This window comes from Hylobates moloch, unplaced genomic scaffold (assembly GCF_009828535.3).
Source record: "Hylobates moloch isolate HMO894 unplaced genomic scaffold, HMol_V3 SCAFFOLD_6, whole genome shotgun sequence".
In the NCBI taxonomy this organism is placed as follows: domain Eukaryota; kingdom Metazoa; phylum Chordata; class Mammalia; order Primates; family Hylobatidae; genus Hylobates; species Hylobates moloch.
In genome coordinates this window covers 18,958,005-18,981,469 of record NW_026652281.1, presented here as the reverse complement: position 1 = coordinate 18,981,469, position 23,465 = coordinate 18,958,005, and the positions used below count along the sequence as shown (strand labels likewise).

The 23,465-nt window shown below is 35.4% G+C and overlaps 1 protein-coding gene across 1 annotated transcript in view; it reads left to right on the top strand.

Annotated features, from left to right (window-relative positions):
• ADAMTS19 (ADAM metallopeptidase with thrombospondin type 1 motif 19) overlaps nucleotides 1-23,465 on the top strand; it is a 286,463-nt gene that overhangs the window by 141,858 nt on the left and 121,140 nt on the right. The window contains exon 9 of the mRNA XM_032156524.3: nucleotides 22,421-22,561. Within this exon, the coding sequence (XP_032012415.1) occupies nucleotides 22,421-22,561 (141 nt within the window). The remainder of the gene's footprint in view (nucleotides 1-22,420; nucleotides 22,562-23,465) is intronic.

Genomic DNA, 23,465 nt, shown 5'->3' with positions numbered 1-23,465 from the left:
AGCTGAGGCAGGAGAATCGCTTGAACCCAGGAGGTAGAGGTTGCAGTGAGCCGAGATTACACCACTGCACTCCAGCCTGGCAACAGAGCAAGACACTATCTCAAAAAAAAAAAAAAAAAAAGAAAAAAAAAAAAAAAAAAAGAAATGGCACAGGTTGGGGAATCAGACTTAATTTTGAATGCAGGCTTCCCTAATTGCTGGCAGTACCAGCAGTACAAATGAAAGTATTTTAATTGGACTCAGATTTAGTGAGGCCCTACTAGGGAGGTGATCTTTATGGAGGGAGGGCTCTTTAGTTAAAGACATATTTAGTTTGGCCTTCAGTGTTTAAAAAATTCAAGTAGTTGCCAACATTAAAAAAGTATAGATTTGACATAAAAGTAAGATTTGCAGACCTGGTAACACTCAACCCACAGTCCCATATGGCAACCATTCCTAGGAGCTGGGTAGCACCTGTACCCTTTAAATTAGACCTATCTTTCTCAGTTCATCAGAGGCCGCAACACCCTAGCATATGGTACACCCAGCTCACTTCATTTTCATTATATTCCTGGAGTCTGTAGGCAGTTGAGTAAAGTTTAGTTGGCAGTGGAATTTGATTGGTAAAAGAAAGCTTAGAAGAAACAATTTACATTGGACATGACAGTAGTTGATTTAAAAAGTTATTCAAGTAAACACAAGTGATCAAATTGTAATTGCACAGCTCAGTGAATTACCAAAATAAAATATAGCAATGTATCCATAACCCAGCCCAAGAAACAGAATATCAATACCAATTGATTTTTAATTTTTTAATTGACCAAAATTTACTCCATACAAATGTTTTGAAATGTGTATACATTGTGGAATGGTAACATTGAGCAAATTAACATAAGCATTATCTCACATACTTAGCAGTTATGTTGAGAACTTAAAATCTACCCTCCTAGTAATTTTCAAGTAATTGATTTTTGATGTCACCATTTTTAAATGTATAGAGATGCAGAGTTGTCCCTCAGTATTTGCCAGGGGATTGGTTGCTGGACCTCTGCATATCCCCAAATCCATGCATATCTAAGTCCAGCAGTTGGTCTTGTGGAACCCACTTATTTGAGAAGTTTGTCCTCTGTATATGCAAATTTAGCAACCTGCCAACACTGCAATTTTGATCCTTGTTTAGTTTTAAAAAATTGCCTATAAGTGGACCTACATAGTTCAAACCCATGTTGTTCAAGGGTCAAGTGTCCTTTCAGATTCTCCCATACAGGCTTTCAGTCTTCAGTCAACTGACCAAGAATATGAGGAATTAATTTATTACTTAAAAAAATATATATATACTTTAACATCATCATCCTTTAGGGAAAGTATGCAGTACAATAACCTTGTTTAATATTTCATTCTAGGAATGATAGGCTATAGAGTCTTAATTCCAAAACAATTTTTATAATTGAAAGGTATTTTCAGTTTAGTCATAAAACCTATGAAAAATCATAGGCATCATTTGAAGGAAAAATGCTGAGAATAATGTCTAAAAGCAAGAAAAAATTATTAATAATTTTACAAAGATACATGTGATCATAAATATAATTCTCATAAAATACAGATTTATGAATAATTATGATTTTTGCTCTTGAGCTATGCAGTAACACCTTGATATACAGTGCATATTTTTATAAACAGATTTTAAATAATTTTGTCAAGTACCCTGAATAGTTTACTTTTAAAAAGTATATTTTAAACCGATATGTTTAAAACCAGATATGAAAAATTGATTTCTTCAATTTTCATTGTATTCTAAAATGTAGGAGAAACACTAAAGGAATCAAATACAGTACGAGTTAATTTATTAACATCTAAACTGTTGACCATGGAGCTACAACTATTTAAACCAAAACCTAAATGAGTTAATTTAGGGAAAGGCCACTTCAGTTTTATGTAGTAGAAATGTTGGTTTGTGACCAACATGACATTATTCTGACTGCTGTTGTCTCTCACTGTCAGATTGGAATCTGACAGGAGCTCAGATTGGAATAGCTCAAATGGTACGAAAGTATTATTTTATTTGACTTTTACAGAGCTGTACCCAAAATCAATAGAGATGTGCCAAAGGTATGTGTAATACTTGATGGACTAGGACCAGAATGTGATATATGTTAAACTACTCCTTTACTAAAAATTCTCCATAGCAGTAAGCAATATTTGTCTCAAAAGTAGCGGCTGGTGTTTTCCTGATGCTAGACAGTGAGAAACAACAGCAGTCAGAATAATGTCATGTTTATAAAAAACAAACAAGCAGAAATGTATCTATATGAATTACATCACCATCATTATCATCCACTATAAGATATAAGGCACAATGTAAGAAGAAATAAAGAAAGAAGAATACAAGAAAAAATGTCCACATGCTTATAGTCTCTCCAGTAGGGAAAGTCTTCATGGATGTTAAATAATGGTATCTACAGATTCTACGTGCATGCACACATACACACACACACACACACACATGCAGAGCCCTTTTATTTAGAGATATGATTAAGAGTTAGCTACATAAGTGAAACTCTTTAATCCTGTATTTTTCTTTTTCTTTTCGGATTTCCTTCTTTCTTTCTTTTGTGTTAAATTTTATAAGTGAAGACTATCTTCTAGAAACTAATAACGAACTATGATACCATGTAATTCTGCAACTTACAATCTTAGAATGACAGAATGATTCCATGTAAACTTTTCAAGAATACCTTTATAATCACATATAAAATGTTTATAAACAGATTTTAAATGAATGTATTTATGTTTGTTGACTTGAATTTGATTTCTAGAAATTCTCAGAACAAGTTCATATATAGCTGGAAAAATCAATACAGTCCACTAAGTATTTAAAAAAATGACTCTTGGGGATGAAAATTTGAGTAAATAAAGAGAACCAACAATTTTTCTTTTACTAGTGCAAAGGAATCTAAAACAATGTCAGCAAAAATGTGTTGACTTTTTCCTTTGGCAAATTATCAACTTAAAAATGTATTATATAAAAAAGTGTAAATTAAGATCTACAGTAAGAAAGAGGAAATAAATTATTTAAGCCAACGTTTTAAAATTGCCTTTCAGAACAATTTTGCTTCCTAAACAATAAGTAGTAGGAGTTATTATTATTACTATTATTGAGATGGGGTCTCCCTCTGTAGCCCAGGCTGGAGTGCAGTGGCTCCGATCTCTGCTCACTGCAACCTCCACCTTCCAGGTTCAAGCGATTCTCCTGCCCCAGCCTCCTGAGTAGCTGGGATTACAGGCACGTGCCACCACACCTGGCTAATTTTTTTGTGTTTTTAGTAGAGACGGGGTTTCAGTATGTTGGTCAGGCTGGTCTCGAACTCCTGAGCTCGTGATCTGCCGGCCTCCATCTCCCAAAGTGCTGGGATTACAGGCGTGAGCCACCACGCCTGGCCAGGAGTTACTACTTTTCTGGTAACTAAAATTTTTGACAAGAAGTATTTTCACTGGTAGTGCTGAATTAACACATACTCATCAAATATAATTGGGATCTTCATAATTTAATGTGATAAAGTCTAAAACTTCATTTTTGTGAATGAAAATACTTAGTTTTTCATGAATTTGATGTTTTATTGAATTCATATATATGCACATATTTATGATGTTCACTATGTTTTATGTGATCTTTATGAACAACAGTTTGTTAAAGTAAGGGATTTTACTTTCATTTTAGGCCAAAACTTATTAATATATTAATCGTTATTAGATTGCTGTGCTTTGAGGGAAGAGTCCCTAAGACTAATCTGAGTTGATTTGCTAGCGTAACTCAGAAAACTCAGCAAAGTGGTTTTGCTCATGGTTACAGTTTATTAGCATGGAAGGATATAGATTAAAAGCATCAAGAGAAAAAATCACATAGGCCAGAGTCCAGGAGACACCAGGCTCAAGCTTGCAATTGTTCTGTCCCAATGGAGTTGTGCAGACAGTGCTTAATTCTCCCAACAACAACGTGTGAAATCATGCACGAAGTATTGGCAACCCGAGAAGCTATATGAGCCTTCATATCCAGGGATTTTACTGGAGTTTGATCATGTAGGCTTGGTTGACTTCCCACAAGGCAAACCTTCAAGTCTCCATTCCCTCCTGAGGTTAACCTGGCCCTAGTCCCCCACCATAAATCACATCGTTAGCAAAAACCATCATGGTAGAAGGCCTCCAGCTAAACAAAGATATTCCTGTCAAAGATACTTTGGAGGGATATCCCAAGGACTTAGAGGTTACTTCCAAGGAGTCAGGCAAGGACTAAATAGTTCTTTGGAATGTGCAGATTTTAGACCACTCAAACTTGTGAACTCTTTAGGCAAAATTACACAGTTTTATTTTTTTTTTTGAGACGGAGTTTCACTCTTGTTGCCCAGGCTGGAGTGCAATGGCACGATCTTGGCTCACCACAACCTCCGCCTCCCGGGTTCAAGTGATTCTCCTGCCTCAGCCTCCCAAGTAGCTGGGATTACTGGCATGTGCCACTACACCCAGCTAATTTTGTATTTTTAGTAGAGATGGGGTTTCTCCATGTTGGTCAGGCTGGTCATGAACTCCTGACCTCAGGTGATCCGCCGGCCTCAGTCTCCCAAAGTACTGGGATTACAGGCGTGAGCCTTCGCACCCAGCCTTACACAATATTTTTAAACTTTCAAAATCCCATATTTTATATTGAGTTGCCAAAGGGTTTCTAATAAAAACAACAGTGTCTTCTTTTATTAGCAGGTATTTTGCTAAATACTGTGTATTCATATCTAATTCAACTGCATAAAAAATCTTGAGCTAAGTATTGTTATGATTGTCATTTTACAGATGAGAAAATAATAGAGATTCATTTTTCAGGAGTTTATTCAATATTAATGTCATTCTCTTTTCATTAAGTATATTGTAAAGATTTTCCTAGTTCTAATAATTGGTTTATTCTTGATTTTTAATGTTTATAACTTGTAGATTTTTTTAATCGTCAAATTTCATACTTTTATAATTTCTTCTGTAGGTTTTTGCAATTACAAGTACTTTCTCATTCTAAAATTAGGGAAACACATTTTTGTATTGTCTTATATTCTGTGTGTGTGTGTGTGTGTGTGTGTGTGTCTTTCTCTCACTGTTTAACACTTTAAGCCATCTAGAATTTACTTTATTATGCATAGTAAATTTCTCTCCGTTAAATTCGTATTTTGCATTAACTGTTCAATAAATGATCTTACTACTCAAGTGTGGTCTGTGATGCAATAGGGATCTATGACAGAATATAGGACATTTCTTCCCTCATTGAAAGAGTCTTGACGTGGAAGAAAAAAAGCTGAAGTAAACTGCGTGCTTAATGATGTAGCTGATTTACATTCTAGCACCAGCTACTTATTTGGATACAAATCAGTAATAAAAAGAGTTCATCAAATGGCAGCGAGTGCACAGATCACACTCTGAGTAGCCCTGCCACATAACAGATGTGACAGTCGCTGTTCAATCTAAGTCAGTGTTGCACTAGGAAGTTGCATGTGAGTTGATAGAAAGCCATTATTTTTATTTTTGGCCTGAAAGGTGGTCTATGCTTGTATATTTTTGTCCTTTTTGTGAAGCATGTAGACATAATCCTATGATGCCACTCACTGCAAATAATAAAAGTTGTTCTTTGGACAAATATTTAGTGGTGTCTTAGATTATTTTGTTATATAAATAAAGATTCCATATTTTTATATACACACATACAACATAGGCTTTTTTTCTTTAGGTCTACAAATAATTCCATTTTCTTTGTGGATTCCAACCAAAAGTAAAGTAACCCTTGCATTATTGTGTATGATTTTAGGAAAATTTAGCCCCGAGTCTAAGATATTGTACAATATCTAAATTATCTGGGAAATAATAATTTTAATGTACCTATTAATAGCATAATCCCGTGACCATTTTCTGACCTTGCTAAATCTGGACATTTATTGAAGTGCAGAATTTTGCGCTGGCTTAGCACATTGAGGCCAAAGACTTCTGCTCCCACCTAAAGATGGAAGGCAATAATACTACTTTAGAGATGATGATTGCCAAAGCTCACACAGCTAATAAGTGCCTGAATCCGTGATCAAAGCCAAGTCCATCCAAATCCAAAGCCCATGTTGTTAATTACAGTGCTCTGCCAGAAACATGGAAGCGTTCTTCTAGCTAACTTTACTCAACTTACTTCTGGGCTGGCTCGGGATTACCTGTTCCCACTTTATCTCTTCAGCCATACTTCATTTCACGCCCCCTTTCACTCTCAGCACTAGAGTTCCTACAGTGTTTCCAAAGTACCATGTTCCAATGAGAGCACATAGAGACAGGGAGGCGAACAACTCATACTGGGGCTTGGTGGGGAGGAGGTGAGGAGGGAGAGCATCAGGAAAAATAGCTAATGCTTGCTGGGCTTAATACTTAGGTGATGGGTTGACAGGTGCAGCAAACCACCATGGCACACGTTTACCTATGTAACAAAAGGCACATGTACCCCAGAACTTAAAAAATACCATGTTCCTTCACACTGCAGGACCTAAGTACATGTTGTTCCTTTCCCTGGAGTATACTTTGAGCTTAGTTTAATTATCTCCTCCTGCTCAAAGTTCATATACCCCCTCAATAGTCATGTTCTAAAGAAAGCATTCTCTGTGGGTCAGTCTCTCTATTAAGCATTTTAATGGCACCACCTCCTTCATAAATGCATATTTGTTCATCTGTTAGATACATACTTCATTAGGCTGCAAGCTTCAAGAGGTGAGAAACCATATGTGTTTTTGCTTATAATGGGATTCTTGATGCATTTGACAGTGCATAAGAAATATATACCAAGAAAACCTGCTTGGTAGATATTAGGCTCTTGATATATATTAAGTAAGTGAATGATTGAACATAGTACTCTTAGTAAAATATTACTATGCATAGATTATCAGTGAAACTTGATTCAAAACAGATGCTGTATGCATATTCAAAGGGTTTAGAATGTTTTTTGATATTGCATGAGACTTTCAATAAAGTATCAGGTAAATTTTTATGAAAAGAATATTCCGTATTTTGAAATGTACCCAAGACCACATAAACGAGATTTTATTCTGGTACACACCATGCAGGAATGACTACCCCAGCCCTAAAAGTGTTGCCCCTGAAGTCTTCCTATGACAGTAAATGAAGCTCCATCCTTCTAGTGGGACAACCAAAAGGCAAAAAATTATCTTTGAGTGTTCTCTGTTTCTCATAGTCCACATTCAATTTATCAGCTGTTGACTCTACCTTCAAAATACATCCAGAATCTGATTACTTCTCACTAATTGTCCTGCTAGTTCTTTGGACTAAGCTACCAACACTTCTCATCTGGATTATTATAGTAGCCTCTTAAATAATCTTTCCTTTTTAGGCTTTGCATCCTATAGCCTGTTTTCAAATTAGAGTCAGGGAGATTCATTTACAACAAAGCAAATCGCCTGGCTTCTTTACTCAGAACCTTCCAAGAGCTTCCTGGTTCACTCTGTAAAATCCCCAGCCCACACCACAGCCCATCAAGTTCTACATGTTCTAGCCTCCTTCCCTATAGCCTGCCATTCCCTTCTTACCAACTGTGCTCCAGATTCATTGCCTCTTGGTTGAAACTCAAACGTGTAAGACACTCACTCCCTTTGGGGACTTTGCCTTTCCTTTGATTTCTGCCTGGAAAGTTCTCCAGAGCAGCCACATGGCTGTCTCCCATTCTTCTTTAGTTCTCCACTCACGTATCAGGGTTCAGTGAGGCCTTTCTGATAACATTTCTTAAAATTGTAAGCACAGCCACTGCCTGGGTTTATTCCCCTTGGCCTTCCTTAATTTTATTCACAAAACTTTTCAAAATGTAACCCTGTATCCTATGTCTCTTTCTTTTGTTTGTAGATAATGAGATCTTGTCTACTTAGTTCACTGTCATATTCCCAGCATGTTAGCACATTTATAACTTATCCTTGTAATAGATAATGTCAAGAAAATTACCAATATAGCCCTAATAGAGTTTTATATTTTTACAAGTTGAAAGAGGCTGCATTAAACACATACCACTTACCCACTGATTGGGAATTTTTATGATAATTAGACTGTCTACTGCAGAGAGATGTTGAGTTGGGCAAAATTATATGAGTTAGGGGAAATTAGTTATATTACATTTCATTATAAAAATATCAAGCATGTTGTGATATGGCCAAAAATGTATATGTATTTTTCATTTTTGTTTTGATTTTTGAACCAGAGGAAAAGGTCTAATATATATTATTAAACTTTGGCATGGAGACATGGTTTTTCCACCAAGTGGGCAGTTCAGGAGTTTCTTTGGAACTAAAAGGCTAATGGGGCAATAAAATGCAAAGTTACCTCCTTAAAGGCAATAAATATTTGGGGCACCTGCTAAAATTTTAAGAATTGCCAGAGTACCAAGAATACAGACGTCTTGTGACTAATAAGCCTTTGGAATCAATAACATTTACATACATACTTACTTCTCTGGAAATTGTGCCTGGATAGAATAGAGGGGAGGGCCAGGTTATAAACCTGCTTCTTCAGACATCTGTATTTCTGTTATTGGCACCATTATTGCCACAAGGCCTTTAGTTGAGATATCTGAGACATCTTTAACTCTTTCTCCCCTTAGTTACTTTCATAATCTGTGGCCAAATTCTATTCATTCTTCATCTGAGAAAGCTATCTCAACCGTCTATTCTTTCTCCTGTTATTCCTCCTGGCTTGGACTCGCAGTATCCACTTAACTGGTGTCCTCTCCCTTGCTACCTCTTCTTTCTAATCTACTCACACATTAAGATTCAGCTTCCTGAATTGTGGTCCTAACCTTCATGTCAGAAAACTTTATTGCCTTTCACAACTTAATGAATGAATTTGAAATTCCTTAGCCTGAGATTCATGATTTCTATAGAGTGACCCTAGTCTATTTTTGTAACTTTACAATGGACTTCTCTATTTTATGAATGCAAATGAACTGTAATTTTCAAACATCATGCCTTTATTCATTTTTTTATTATCCCAACTTCCAGCACTAATGATTTATACCTATCCCAATTGTACTTACCTGTTAATGGCCACAACAAATGCTATCACTTTTATGAAAGTAAATTTGAAAGCCTGGTTGGAAATATGTTTCCACTTTATTTATATATATATATATATATATTTGAGATGGAGTCTCACTCTGTTGCCCAGGCTAGAGTGCAGTGGCACCATGTCGGCTCACGGCAACCTCCGTCTCCTGGGTTCAAGCGATTCTCCTGCCTCAGCCTCCTGAGTAGCTGGGATTACAGGCGCTCACCACCCCACCCAGCTAATTTTGTATTTTTAGTAGAGACAGGGTTTCACCATGTTGGCCAGCTGGTCTCGAACTCCTGACCTCAGGTGATCCACCTGCCTTGGCCTCCCAAAGTGTTGGGATTATAGGCGTGAGCCACCGCACCCAGCCTGCCTCCACTTTTAAGTCTCTTACACTATTTTAAATATCATTTGTCACTTAAAATTATTTCTGAGATATACTGATTTATACTGATATTTACCTATGTATAGGTTCCCAACTGAATAGCAATCTCTGTGAAAATATGATTCATGTCTAATACATTTTTTTCACAGCACAAAGTTGAATGTATTATACATCATAAGTCTCCAACATATGTTGTACGAGTGAATAAACATTTGTTGTATGAATGCTCATCTGTTGGTCATCTTGAGGTCCAGGACATAAGGCAATTGAGTCTCAGAGTGGAAGAATCAGTTTGGGTCAAGGAATGCAATTGTCTTGACTAAGTAATATGATTTTATGAGAAAATATGGTTTTATTGCTCTACAAATATAATGGCAATATATTTTTCCCTTTTGGTACGTGATATTTTGAATTCCTATTTAAGATAAACTGTATAAAAATACAATAGTTTAATTATATTTAGTTATGATGAGTCTACCTTAAAGTCTGGTTACAGGCCTGTCCAACTATTTCATCCAAATCCTAAAGTTATGAATGTGGAAGGGCCAAATCTAGCAATTGTAGTAATAGGAATATTTAATTGAAATTCTGTTAATTCACAACAGATACGGAAACATACCTGCCAAGATATGAAAACAACCTGCATCTGTCAACAGATGAATGTATAAAGATGGATGTATAAAGAAAATGTGGTGTGTGTGTGTGTGTGTGTATGCATATATATACACATACATATATATATTTCCATTATATAAACAGAATTCCATATATAATGGAATATTTATTATATATGTATATATACACACAACAGAATATTCTTTATATAATTGGAATTTTATATATGTGTGTGTGTGTGTGTGTGTGTATATATATAATGGAACATTACTAAGTCTTTAAAAAGAAGGAAATTCTACTATTTGCAACAGCATGGATGAAACTTGAGGGCATTTTGCTAAGTGAAATAAGCCAGACACAGGAAAACAAATATTGCATAATCTCACACATATGTGGAATCCGACAAAAACAAAGTCAAACTCATAGTAACAGAAGAATGGTGGTTACCAGGAGCTGTGGGATGAGGGGAAAGGGGAGATATTGGTCAAAGGTTACAATCCTTCAGTCACAAGATGTATAAGCACTGGAGACCTAATGTACAGCATGATGACTATAGTTAAAGAAGTTAGCATATGCCCCCGGAGATGTATAAGTACTGGAGACCTAATGTACAGCATGATAACTATAGTTAAAGAAGTTAGCATATGCCCCAGGAGGCATACATAGATTTGGTTACCCTCTCTCAGCTTCCAAGAAGAGTCCTTTTCAGAAGTGAATAAAATTTGGCACTCATTTGCATTGATATGCAGTAGTATATCTACTCTAAGAAGAGAGGATATGCTCTAAGAGGAGATGAGATATACACTAAGAACTAAATAGAGACCAGGTGTAATGGCTTACAGTGGAGCACACCTGTACTCCAAGCACTTTGGGAGGCCAAGTCGGGCGGATCACTTGAGTTCAGGAGTTCAAGACCATTCTGGCCAACATGCCAGCTTGAGACCTGAGAATTGCTCAAACCTGGGAGGCAGAGGTTGCAGTGAGCTGAGATCACACCACTGCACTCCATCCTGGTCAATACAGCAAGACTCTGTCTAAAAAAAGCAAAAAAAAAAAAAAGAAAAAGACTAAATAAGAAATACCTATAAAGTACATCATCTCCTAAGACTTTTAGAATGGGAAATAGATGAAATAATAATAAACTGCTGTAACAGGCAAAAACCAAATATGCTCTTCTAGAAATACATTGCTCCTTAAAATGTTGAAAATTAATTTTTTGTAGTTATTGTTGACGAACTAAAATTCGTAATGGCTATCTAAATATACTGTCCCCATTGTACTCTTTAGAATTTTCTATAGCGGATGTCACAGGTATCTTCCTCTGACACAAATGCCTTGGTAAATGTTAAAAACTACCTATGTGGATAGTTGAGAGGGAAAGTGCATTATTAGACATACAGCCTTGGGCTTGAATTATTGTTCTGCCAGCTACTTAATGAATGAGCTTTGGATAAATCAATTTCTCTGTATTCATTTCCTTTATTCCAAAAATTTGGATAGTTTTTAATTTCAAGGTTCATTGTTAGGATTTGTGATACTCTAATGTCATGGCACAATGTTTGGCACATAATACAGAGTGACTGAATAATAACAATAATTAGTAGTATCATAGCTATTTTATGTATACCTTAATGTGAAAAGATTTTCAGCCTTCATTGGCCTTTCATTTTTTCTGTTCTTTCTTGGAGTGATTTCATACCTTTTAGAGGTTTTTAACCAGATTGACAGGAAGTTTACTTATTATGAAGACTCTTGTAGACCACTAGCACAGCTTTCGTATTTGATATTTTATTTAGACAATGATACCACGTAGAATAATAAGCAGTTTTTTCCAAGTTAACTTTCATAGTGGGACTTCAACCAGTATAGATGTGGCAGCTCTCCCACACCAGATTCTCTCTAAATGTAGGTTTGGATGTTGGAGTGAGTTAGTGGAAGAGGGAAAAAAATCACCCAGCAAATGAATGACCTTGGAAGTGTCAGCTTTCTGTTTGCAATTCTCTGATGTTTCTTGGCAAATGCATGTCCTAGAGTAAAGCAGGCAATCTTCCTGGAGTAGATCATCTATTAAATTTTTTATGTTGTAGTTTCTCTGTGTTGGCAAGAGGCCACAGTAGTTTCACATCTCTAATTACAGCATATTTGGTGTTTCTATGATCCTATATTAGTTGATCAATCAGTAGATATTTAACAAGAAATTCAGCTAAATTAAAGGAAGTAAAAAGAAAATATGACAATTTCTGTTCTCTGAAAGCTTACATTCTAGGTAGTGGTATTATATACATATTATTTTAAATTAACCAGAAATATGAGCCAGTTCTGATATGTCTTACACACCATATATGTGAAGGGCATAGAAGTTAAAGATAATGATAAATATGGGCTATAATTTATTGAATAATCCTTTTTAAAGGCAGAAAGTCTGTTTAAATGCAAATTAGAATGGAAGTTATTCTTTTTTATTATACTTTAAGTTCTAGGGTACATGTGCACAATGTGCAGGTTTGTTACATATGTATACATGTGCCATGTTAGTGTGCTGCAGCCATTAACTCGTCAGTTACATTAGGTATATCTCCTAATGCTATCCTTCCCCCTTCCCCCCACCCCACAACAGGCCCCGGTGTGTGATGTTTCCCTTCCTGTGTCCATGTGTTCTCATTGCTCAGTTCCCACCTATGAGTGAGAACATATGGTGTTTGGTTTTTTGTCCTTATGATAGTTTGCTGAGAATGATGGTTTCCAGCTTCATCCATGTCCCTACAAAGGACATGAACTCATCATTTTTTATGGCTGCATAGTATTCCATGGTGTATATGTGCCACATTTTCTTAATCCAGTCTATCATTGATGGACATTTGGGGTGGTTCCAACTCTTTGCTATTGTGAATAGTGCCGCAATAAACATACATGTGCATGTGTCCTTATAGCACCATGACTTATAATCCTTTGGGTATATACCCAGTAATGGGATGGCTGGGTCAAATGGTATTTCTAGCTCTAGATCCCTGAGGAATCACCACACTGTCTTCCATAATGGTTGAACTAGTTTACAGTCCCACCAACAGTGTAAAAGTGTTCCTGTTTCTCCACATCCTCTCCAGCACCTGTTGTTTCCTGAATTTTTAATGATCCCCATTCTAACTGGTGTGAGATGGTATCTCATTGCGGTTTTGATTTGCACTTCTCTGATAGCCAGTGATGATGAGCATTTTTTCACATGTCTGTTGGCTGCATAAATGTCTTCTTTTCAGAGGTGTCTGTTCATATCCTTCGCCCACTTGTTGATGGGGTTGTTTTTTTCTTGTAAATTTGTTTAAGTTCTTTGTAGATTCTGGATATTAGCCCTTTGTCAGATGAGTAGATTGCAAAAATTTTCTCCCATTCTGTAGGTTGCATGTTCACTCTGATGGTGGTTTCTTTTCCTGTGCAGAAATTCTTTAGTTTAATTAGATCCCATTTGTCAATTTTGGCTTCTGTTGCCATTGCTTTTGGTGTTTTAGACATGAAGTCCTTGCCCATGCCTATGTCCTGAATGGTATTGCCTAGGTTTTCTTCTCGGGTTTTTATGGTTTTCGTTCGAACATTTAAGTCTTTAATCCATCTTGAATTAATTTTTGTATAAGGTGTAAGGAAGGGATCCAGTTTCAGCTTTCTAAAAATGGCTAGCGAGTTTTCCCAGCACCATCTGTTAAATAGGGAATCCTTTCCCCATTTCTTATTTTTGTCAGATTTGTCGAATATCAGATGGTTGTATATGTGTGGTATTATTTCTGAGGGCTCTGTTCTGTTCCATTAGTCTATATCTCTGTTTTGGTACCAGTACCATGCTGTTTTAGTTACTGTAGCCTTGTAGTATAGTTTGAAGTCAGGTAGTGTGATGCCTCCAGCTTTGTTTCTTTTGGAAAGATACTCCTTGAGAAGAGCGACTCCAAGATGCATAATTGTTAGATTCAACAAAGTTGAAATGAAGGAAAAAATGTTAAGGGCAGCCAGAGAGAAAGGTCGGGTTACCCACAAAGGGAAGCCCATCACACTAATAGCTGATCTCTCGGCAGAAAGTCTACAAGCCAGAAGAGAGTGGGGGCCAATATTCAGCATTCTTAAAGAAAAGAATTTTCAACCCAGAATTTCATATCCAGCCAAACTAAGCTTCATAAGTGAAGGAGAAAGAAAAATCCTTTACAGACAAGCAAATGCTGAGAGATTTTGTCACCACCAGGCCTGCCCTAAAAAAGCTCCTGAAGGAAGCACTAACATGGAAAGGAACAACCGGTACCAGCCACTGCAAAAACATGCCAAATTGTAAAGACCATCGATGCTAGGAAGAAACTGCATCAACTAATGAGCAAAATAACCAGCTAACATCATAATGACAGTATCAAATTCACACATAACAATATTAACCTTAAATGTAAATGGGCTAAATGCTCCAATTAAAAGACACAGACTGGCAAATTGGATAAAGAGTCAAGACCCATCAGTGTGCTGTATTCAGGAAACCCATCTCATGTGCAGAGACACACATAGGCTCAAAATAAAGGGATGGAGGAAGATCTACAAAGCAAAATGGAAAACAAAAAAAGGCAAGGGTTGCAATCCTAGTCTCTGATAAAGCAGACTTTAAACCAACAAAGATCAAAAGAGACAAAGAAGGCCATTACATAATGGTAAAGGGATCAATTCAACAAGAGCTAACTATCCTAAATATATATGCACCCAATACAGGAGCACCCAGATTCATAAAACAAGTCCTTAGAGACCTACAAAGAGAGTTAGACTCCCACACAATAGTAATGGGAAATTTTAACACCTCACTGTCAACATTAGACAGATCCACGAGACAAAGTTAACAAGGATATCCAGGAATTGTACTCAGTGCTGCACAAGTGGACCTAATAGACATCTACAGAACTCTCCACCCCAAATCAACAGAATATACATTCTTCTCAGCACATCGCACTTATGCCAAAATTGACCACATAGTTGGAAGTAAAGCACTCCTCAGCAAATGTTAAAGAACAGAAATTATAACAAAGTGTCTCTCAGACCACAGTGCAATCAAACTAGAACTCAGGATTAAGAAACTCACTCAAAACCACTTAACTAAATGGAAACTGAACAACCTGCTCCTGAATGACTACTGGGTACATAACGAAATGAAGGCAGAAATAAAGATGTTCTTTGAAACCAACGAGAACAAAGACACGACATACCAGAATCTCTGGGACACATTTAAAGCAGTGTGTAGAGGGAAATTTATAGCACTAAATGCCCACAAGAGAAAGCAGGAAAGATCTAAAACTGACACCCTAACATCACAATTAAAAGAACTAGAGAAGCAAGAGCAAACACATTCAAAAGCTAGCAGAAGGCAAGAAATAACTAAGATCAGAGCACAACTGAAGGAAATAGAGACACAAAAAACCCTTCAAGAAATCGATGAATCCAGGAGCTGGTTTTTTGAAAAGATCAACAAAGTTGATAGACCACTAGTAAGACTAATACAGAAGAAAAGGGAGAAGAATCAAATAGATGCAATAAAAATGATAAAGGGGATATCACCACCGATTCCACAGAAATACAAACTACCATCAGAGAATACTACAAACACCTCTATGCAAATAAACTAGAAAATCTAGAAGAAATGGATAAATTCCTCGACACATACACTCTCCCAAGACTAAACCAGGAAGAAGTTGAATCTCTGAATAGAGCAATAACAGGCTCTGAAATTGAGGCAATAATTAATAGCCTACCAACCAAAAAAAGTCAAAGACCAGACAGATTCACAGCTGAATTCTACCAGAGGTACAAGAGGAGCTGGTACCATTCCTTCTGAAACTATTCCAATCAATAGAAAAAGAGGGAATCCTCCCCAACACATTTTATGAGTCCAGCATCATCCTGATACCAAAGCCTGGAAAAGACACAACAAAAAAAGAGAATTTTAGACCAATATCCCTGATGAACATTGATGCAAAAATCCTCAATAATATACTGGCAAACTGAATCCAGCAGCACATCAAAAAGCATATCCACCATGATCAAGTGGGCGTCATCCCTGGGATTCAAGGCTGGTTCAACATACGCAAATCAATAAACCTAGTCCAGCATATAAACAGAACCAAAGACAAAAACCACATGATTATCTCAATAGATGCAGAAAAGGCCTTTGACAAAATTCAACAGCCCTTCATGCTAAAACTCTCAATAAATTAGGTATTGATGGGATGTATTTCAAAATAATAAGAGCTATTTAAGACAAACCTACAGCCAGTATCATACTGAATGGGCAAAAACTGGAAGCATTCCCTTTGAAATCTGGAACAAGTCAGGGATGCCCTCTCTCACCACTCCTATTCAACATAGTGCTGGAAGTTCTGGCCAGGGCAATCAGGCAGGAGAAAGAAATAAAGGGTATTCAATTTAAAAAAGAGGAAGTCAAATTGTCCCTGTTTGCAGATGACAGGATTGTATATCTAGAAAACCCCATTGTCTCAGCCCAAAATCTCCTTAAGCTGATAAGCGACTTCAGCAACATCTCTGGATACAAAATCATTGTGCAAAAATCACAAGCATTCTTATACAACAATAACAGACAAACAGAGAGCCAAATCATGAGTGTACTCCCATTCACAATTGCTTCAAAGAGAATAAAATACCTAGGAATCCAACTTACAAGGGATGTGAAGGACCTCTTCAAGGAGAACTACAAACCACTGCTCAATGAAATCAAAGAGGATACAAACAAATGGAAGAACATTCCATGCTCATGGGTAGGAAGTATCAATATCATGAAAATGGCCATACTGCCCAAGGTAACTTATAGATTCAATGCCATCCCCATCAAGCTACCAATGACTTTCTTCACAGAATTGGAAAAAACTACTTTAAAGTTCATATGGAACCAAAAAAGAGTGAGCATTGCCAAGTGAACCCTAAGCCAAAAGAATGGAAGGTATTCTAATGGAAAGGAACTATACAAAAGGTTAGGCCGGAATTAACTATGAAAATCAGACAGATATCAGTTTACAGATGTTTTGAATAATGAGATAAATAGTGGATTTCATCCTGTGGATCACTGCTCTCCAGAATTTTGAGTAAATTAGAATCATCTAGAAAATGTATCAAAATGCCATTTCTTAGGCCTTACCTCCAAATATTCTATTTTAATTCATTGGGGACAGGCCCATGAATCTGCATTTTAACTACTCTAATGTTCTCATGCCCTATGATTCTGATGCAAGTGGTTCATTATTCACATTTTTAGATTCTCTGCTTGCCAGGGAAAATGAAAAGTTTTTGCATAGGAAACTAGCTTTTTTATATTAATACACTCATAAGAAACTAGGACCATTAAAGCATGGTTTAAGAGGCAAAGAGTTAAAGGGCAGGAGGACAGTCAGACAGACATTACAATAATCCAGAAGTAAAAAGAATCAGCACCAATTTTGGTTGATAGCAATAGAATTGAAAAGGGGCAGATAAGTAAGTAGTAGAGGTTTAAGGAATATCGGACTAACAGGATGCAGGCATCCATTGGCTATCCAAGAGCAGGGCATAGTGTTCCAATCCCAGTAGATAATATATTCTTTGAGTGTAGGAACTGAGTCTTATTTATCTTTGTGACTCCAGTTCAGCACAGTAGTGGGTTCTCAACAAGTGTATGTGCATTTAGATAAACCTGTAATATAATGCACGACAAAGTCAAAAGGAATCTCTTTTTGTACCTCTACTTTTCTTCTTTTAACCTCTAATTTTTAACCTTGCTTTTATATAGCCTTTTGACTTGCCAATAAAAGTAGGTTTCATTGTTTGTGCAAACTGAAATGACTTAAAATATAAAAAGAAATATGATACAAAAATACATTGTATATCTTAATGTCTGAATTTCTTCTCCATGAACACACAACAGTGAAATTATATCAAATTAGATATACCACTGAACTCTAAGAAATATGAAATTAAATGTCATTTTGTATAAATATAATCTACTTCCAATAAGACATTGTAATAGTTTGTTTCTTCCTTTTATTAATGTTACCACATAATATATGGTTTTAGTGGGAAATACTATGTCATAAAAATGCCTAATGTATACAGCACAAAAAGCCTACTCTTTTAAAATATTACTGTTTACAAATCAGATCCTTTCCAAATTATCCAAAAAAAGGAGTGAATTCATAAGGCTTCTCCTCTCTAATTCTTTAAACATCAAAAGGGACCATCTTCAATATCCAAATGCTTCTCCAGCTTTCCTCAGGATATCACAAAACTTCCTGGCAAAGACTTTTAAACAAGTTGAGAAGTTTTATAAGATAAAAATATTTTTTCAGTTGACTTGACAACCATGTACAATGTTAGTGAAGAGTTTATTTGCCCAAGGCTCTTTGTCAAAATGAATTTAAACTGAGATTATTAAAATGTAGTTCAATTGCAGTGTGAGGAGAGGTGTTGCTAATGTCTTACTTAGAGAATGTTTTCCATGCAATGCATGTGACTTGGTTACCAGGCTCTACATGTAGAGGTATATCTCTGCTAAAAGAACAGAGGCATTTAAAATTATTCAGAAAACAATAAATCATCTCCAAAAGTGGAGAGTTTTGATCCAGAAAGAAAAGCACTATTGTGTGGTAGTTTAGAGGTTCATCTGTGTGAGCATCAGACTGCCCAGGTTTGAGTCACAGCTTCACCATTAACCTCAGCACCTTCCTCATTTGTAAAATAGAAGTCATGATAATAGAAACATTATGGGAATATTGTGAGGATTAAGTGACATCATCATTGTCAGTAGTTAATTGAGTAGCTGGCACAGATTAAGGTACACAATTAATTGTTTTATTTCAAACCTATAGAGTCAGGACTAAGCATCGTTTCCTGATAATTCCAGATGTGTGGTTAAAAAAGCCTGTCCTAATTTAATGATAATCTTTTCTGTTATGAGTTAAATGGCTTTAGGAAAATTTAACTACTGGTAAACAATGCATGAATCACCAGACCTCCCCATGGCTGAAGCTAATTTCTTACATCAGAATCCGGACCAGGATCCCAAAAGGAAAATTATTATCTGGATGAGAGGTTGTAATCATCCATATTTGGAAAATCCTGTTACACTATGTTGGGAAAATGTCCAAATTGCCAAATCTTGGAAGCAATCCCTCTCCTTCCCTCATAGGGACACATTATTTAGGAAGGTTTATTATTTTTGAGAAAGACTAGCTACCCTTCAAAAATAATAGCATTTGTGTAGGGTTTGAAAGATTATGCCACCACAGATGGAAGAGTCAAGCACATTCTACATGGCAAGTGATTGTTAATTAACAGGTCACCCAGTGATGTGGGCTGTAGCCAGAATCCTTGGCAGACAGGAGACAGGACACTGATGGGCTGCATTTGAACCATACAGTTAGAATTACATTAAGCCACTTTTACTGATTTGTGATATTGTGCCATATTTATAATTTCTTATTTCAACTTAATATCTAAGTAAATTCTTTTGACTGTTATTTTCTTGGTTTTTTGAAGTGCACACTTTCACCAAAGAAAGCAAAATAGAGCAAAGTGAATTTAATATAATTAATGGTAAATCTGTTTATGTATCTTTTCACAAATTAGAATTATATAATAAAATTTCTCTGATTTATTTCCCCAGTATAGAGGATTATTATGGATTCTCCCTGTATTCCAGGCACTGTTCAGGCACTACATAGCATGCTTATGCAGTCATCACAACAAATCAGTCAAGAAAGTATATTTAACAAATAAGGCAACTGAGGCATGTTTATTATTGTTATTTAAATTGCCTTTGGTCACATTAATAAGGGCAAGATACAGAGATTAAATCACTTTCTACTTTCAACATCTTTTTACTCTGCCTTCTGATATTTTAATTGAACTGGTTCATACCTATTTCATATAATCTGTTATTTTTCCTCTTTATCTTCAAAGTATGAAAACATTTATCTTCCTATTTTCTCTGTTATTTATTCTATTAATATGTGTTGCTACAGACTCTATTTGAAGAAATTAATTAGAATAGAAAAGAAAAATATGATCACTGGTGAATTTTTCTAACACCAAAACTGAAAAGTAATATTCAATAATGTATTTTAGTTTTATTTAAACCAGAATTTTTATAGTTAAAGTCAGCATGGTGATATAATTAGTCTTAATTCATTAATGATATGGATGGAATTTTATTCCTTTCATATTATCTTCTTCCTTCGAAAACATATTTAATTTTAACAATTTTGATTCAAACTTATAATTCATCTTAAAATATAGTTTGGTAGTTTTTAAAAATTTTATTTTGATTTGAGGAAACATAGGTACTCTAATTGTAATTTCCCTTAGCAATTTCTGTAACAGTTCTTTTAAGTTCATGTTTTAAAACACAATATTGATATTCTTGTGAATTTTTCATTATGAAAACAATTTTATTTATTATATAGACCATAACAGAAGAAGTAGAGAGAACAATGGACTATCCTACCATTATCTCAGGCTATGCATGTACAAAAATGGACTCTTTTCTGTTTCTTCAGTACTAACCATCATCCACAAAAAATTATTTTACTGGCCTCATTATGAGAATTCACAAGAGACTATATAATTTTTTTTCTACATGATCATTGAACCCATGATTCAACATTGGTTACAGAGTCTCCAGAATTTGGAGAGTGAACCAAAAGTAAAAATTTAAAATGCAGTATAGAAAATGCTGTAACAATGTTGTTCACAGAAACCTATGTTGTTTCCAGAAGAGATAGTACAAATGGGTGAGGTAGGGGATAGTGAAAGAAAACCTGATAGAAATAAACTGCATTAATGCTGATGATGAAGTAGAATTTGAGTTTGTCCAGGCAAAGAAGCTGAAGGAGAGGAACTGTAGACAGGGTACGGGGTTGCAGGATGGAATTTACAGATGCCCAATGTGGAATGGTTAATCACATGAGTTCTAGAGCCAAGCACCTCAGTTCAAACATTATTACTTTCCTATTTCTCAATGTATAATCTTGGACAAGTTACTTCTCATCTACAAAATGCATATTATAATCATTTCTACCATATTTGATTGTTTAACTCAAGTTTATAAATTCCCTTATATGATTTATGATACCTAGAAAATGCTAAGTAACAATTAACTGCAAGAAAATAAGAAACAACATAATGTTTGGGAAACTACAAGTCATTTGGTATTGCTGAAGTAAAAAAAAACTAATAATAATGTAGAAGAATATGAAGGGGATATGTATCATGTTAAAGAGCTGGAAATTGCCATATGGATAATGAGAAAACATAGGAATGGCATAGGCAGATTTTGTTTTAAATAGATCTCACTGGGGCAGGGTAGGAGGAGGGGAAGGGAGAATGTTGGTAAAGATTAGGGGGACAGAACTCAGGTACAATACCATAATAATTCAAGGCTTTGTATATACTGTAATAAGGATACAATACAATAATTTTAATAGTAACTATAGGATAGAAGGGAGATGACAGTTGAGTGAAACACTTAGAAGGTAGAGTTGGCAAGGCTTGCCTCTAACAGTAAATAAAACAGAGCCTATGCGATAATTCAGGAAAGGAAAAAAATAAACGATGACTTGAAGATTCTTTATTTGGCCGAACTTAGTAGCTAGCAAAAGCATAAAAAGAGAGCAAGAGAAAAATAGAATAGAGGAGTAAATAGAGAATTGAAAGAGAAAGTAAGAAAGGCAGTCTTTAGACATACTAAATTTAAGGTATTTCTAGAACATCTATTTAGAAATAAGTCTGACTTTTAGAATAGAATTTCAACAGATTCAGGATTCATTAAAAAAAAAAAAGACAAAGAAGGCCAGGATAATTTGTGTTATATGATGTGGGAGGAAGAAGATGGTCTAATGAAAGACATAGGAAATTAATTGATTAATGACGTTTCAAATTTGGTAAAAGATGTGTTTTCAAATCAAATTTTGAAGAAAATTTGATTCAGGCAACAGCAAGAATCAAGTGTGGTTAAATATAAATGTATTATTTCTGAGTTTCATACATACTACTATGCAAAGAATATATCTATAGGTCATTCCCGTATAAAGGACCTAAACATGTCATTTTATAGGTTGATTAGGGAAATGTTTTTTTATTAAATAAAAATATTTCCCTTAAATTGGGGTAAAAAAATTTTAAAAGTAACAATCTGAAATCTAATTTTATTTTGAAATAATTTTCTTAAAACAAATTTGGCTCCCAGTATTTTAAGTATTTTAACCATTATTTAATTGCAGTTATAAAAAGTTAACAAGTAACATTTACTTAGTGTAAATTTTAAAATTGTATTATATTCCAAATCAGCATGGGCATTAACCATGACAATGACCACCCATCGTGTGCTGATGGTCTTCATATCATGTCTGGTGAATGGATTAAAGGACAGAATCTTGGTGACGTTTCATGGTCTCGATGTAGCAAAGAAGATTTGGAAAGATTTCTCAGGTATGGAGGTCACTTGTTGTTTTTGCCTTGTGAATGTTTATGTGTGCTGTTTCTTTTTACAAATAGAGAAGCCAGTGTGACAAAGTGGAAAGGCCACCACAGTAAAACTGAAGGCACTTGGTTCCAATCTTGGCTTTTCCATTGACTCATGGTGTAGTTTGGGACATGTTATTTAACCCCCTGCTTTTTAATTTCTACATTTTTCAAAAAGGACAGTTAAGATTATTTGTAAGATTGAAAAATTGTTATAATGATTTTACAAATCTGTCACAGTATTTAATTGCCTCTTCAATTTTTCCCCGGGGCAATATTCACAGTTCATCACCCAGCACGTCTATTACCACAAAGATCAGAGCCCCTCTAACAAAATCTTCACTTTTCATTTGTAATACATCTACACTTCAAATGTTTTTTCATTAATAGTTTCCACCGTTATCATAGCCCTTTTCCACATTCAGTGGCAGTAACACTTAGCTTCTGTCTTGTTTGAAAAGTAAATGAAAAACATTACTGTTGTTCTCATTTTTATTTTAAAGCACCTGTTCATTTTAAAGCACTTATTTCTATAATTATAGAAGGATCACCTGAAGCAGTAAGCAATATGCAAAGTAGTTAGTGAGACGCTTAAGGTATCCAAAACAAGTTTTAGAGAAAAATACAGGAACACCTAGCTTGCTAAACTCACTACACAGATGAACTTTATTCACTTTTGTATATCCTTTAAATTGTTAAGCCCATTTTTCTATTAAATGGCTATGAAATCTATCAAACTATAATGTTTCTCACATTACCACAGCTTTGCTCTAAAATATGTACAATATATTCTGTGCATGCTCTTTGTCATAACAATCTAGAGAAGAGCACTCAGAGCATGTGATATTTCAGACACACCATCAGTAGCTGT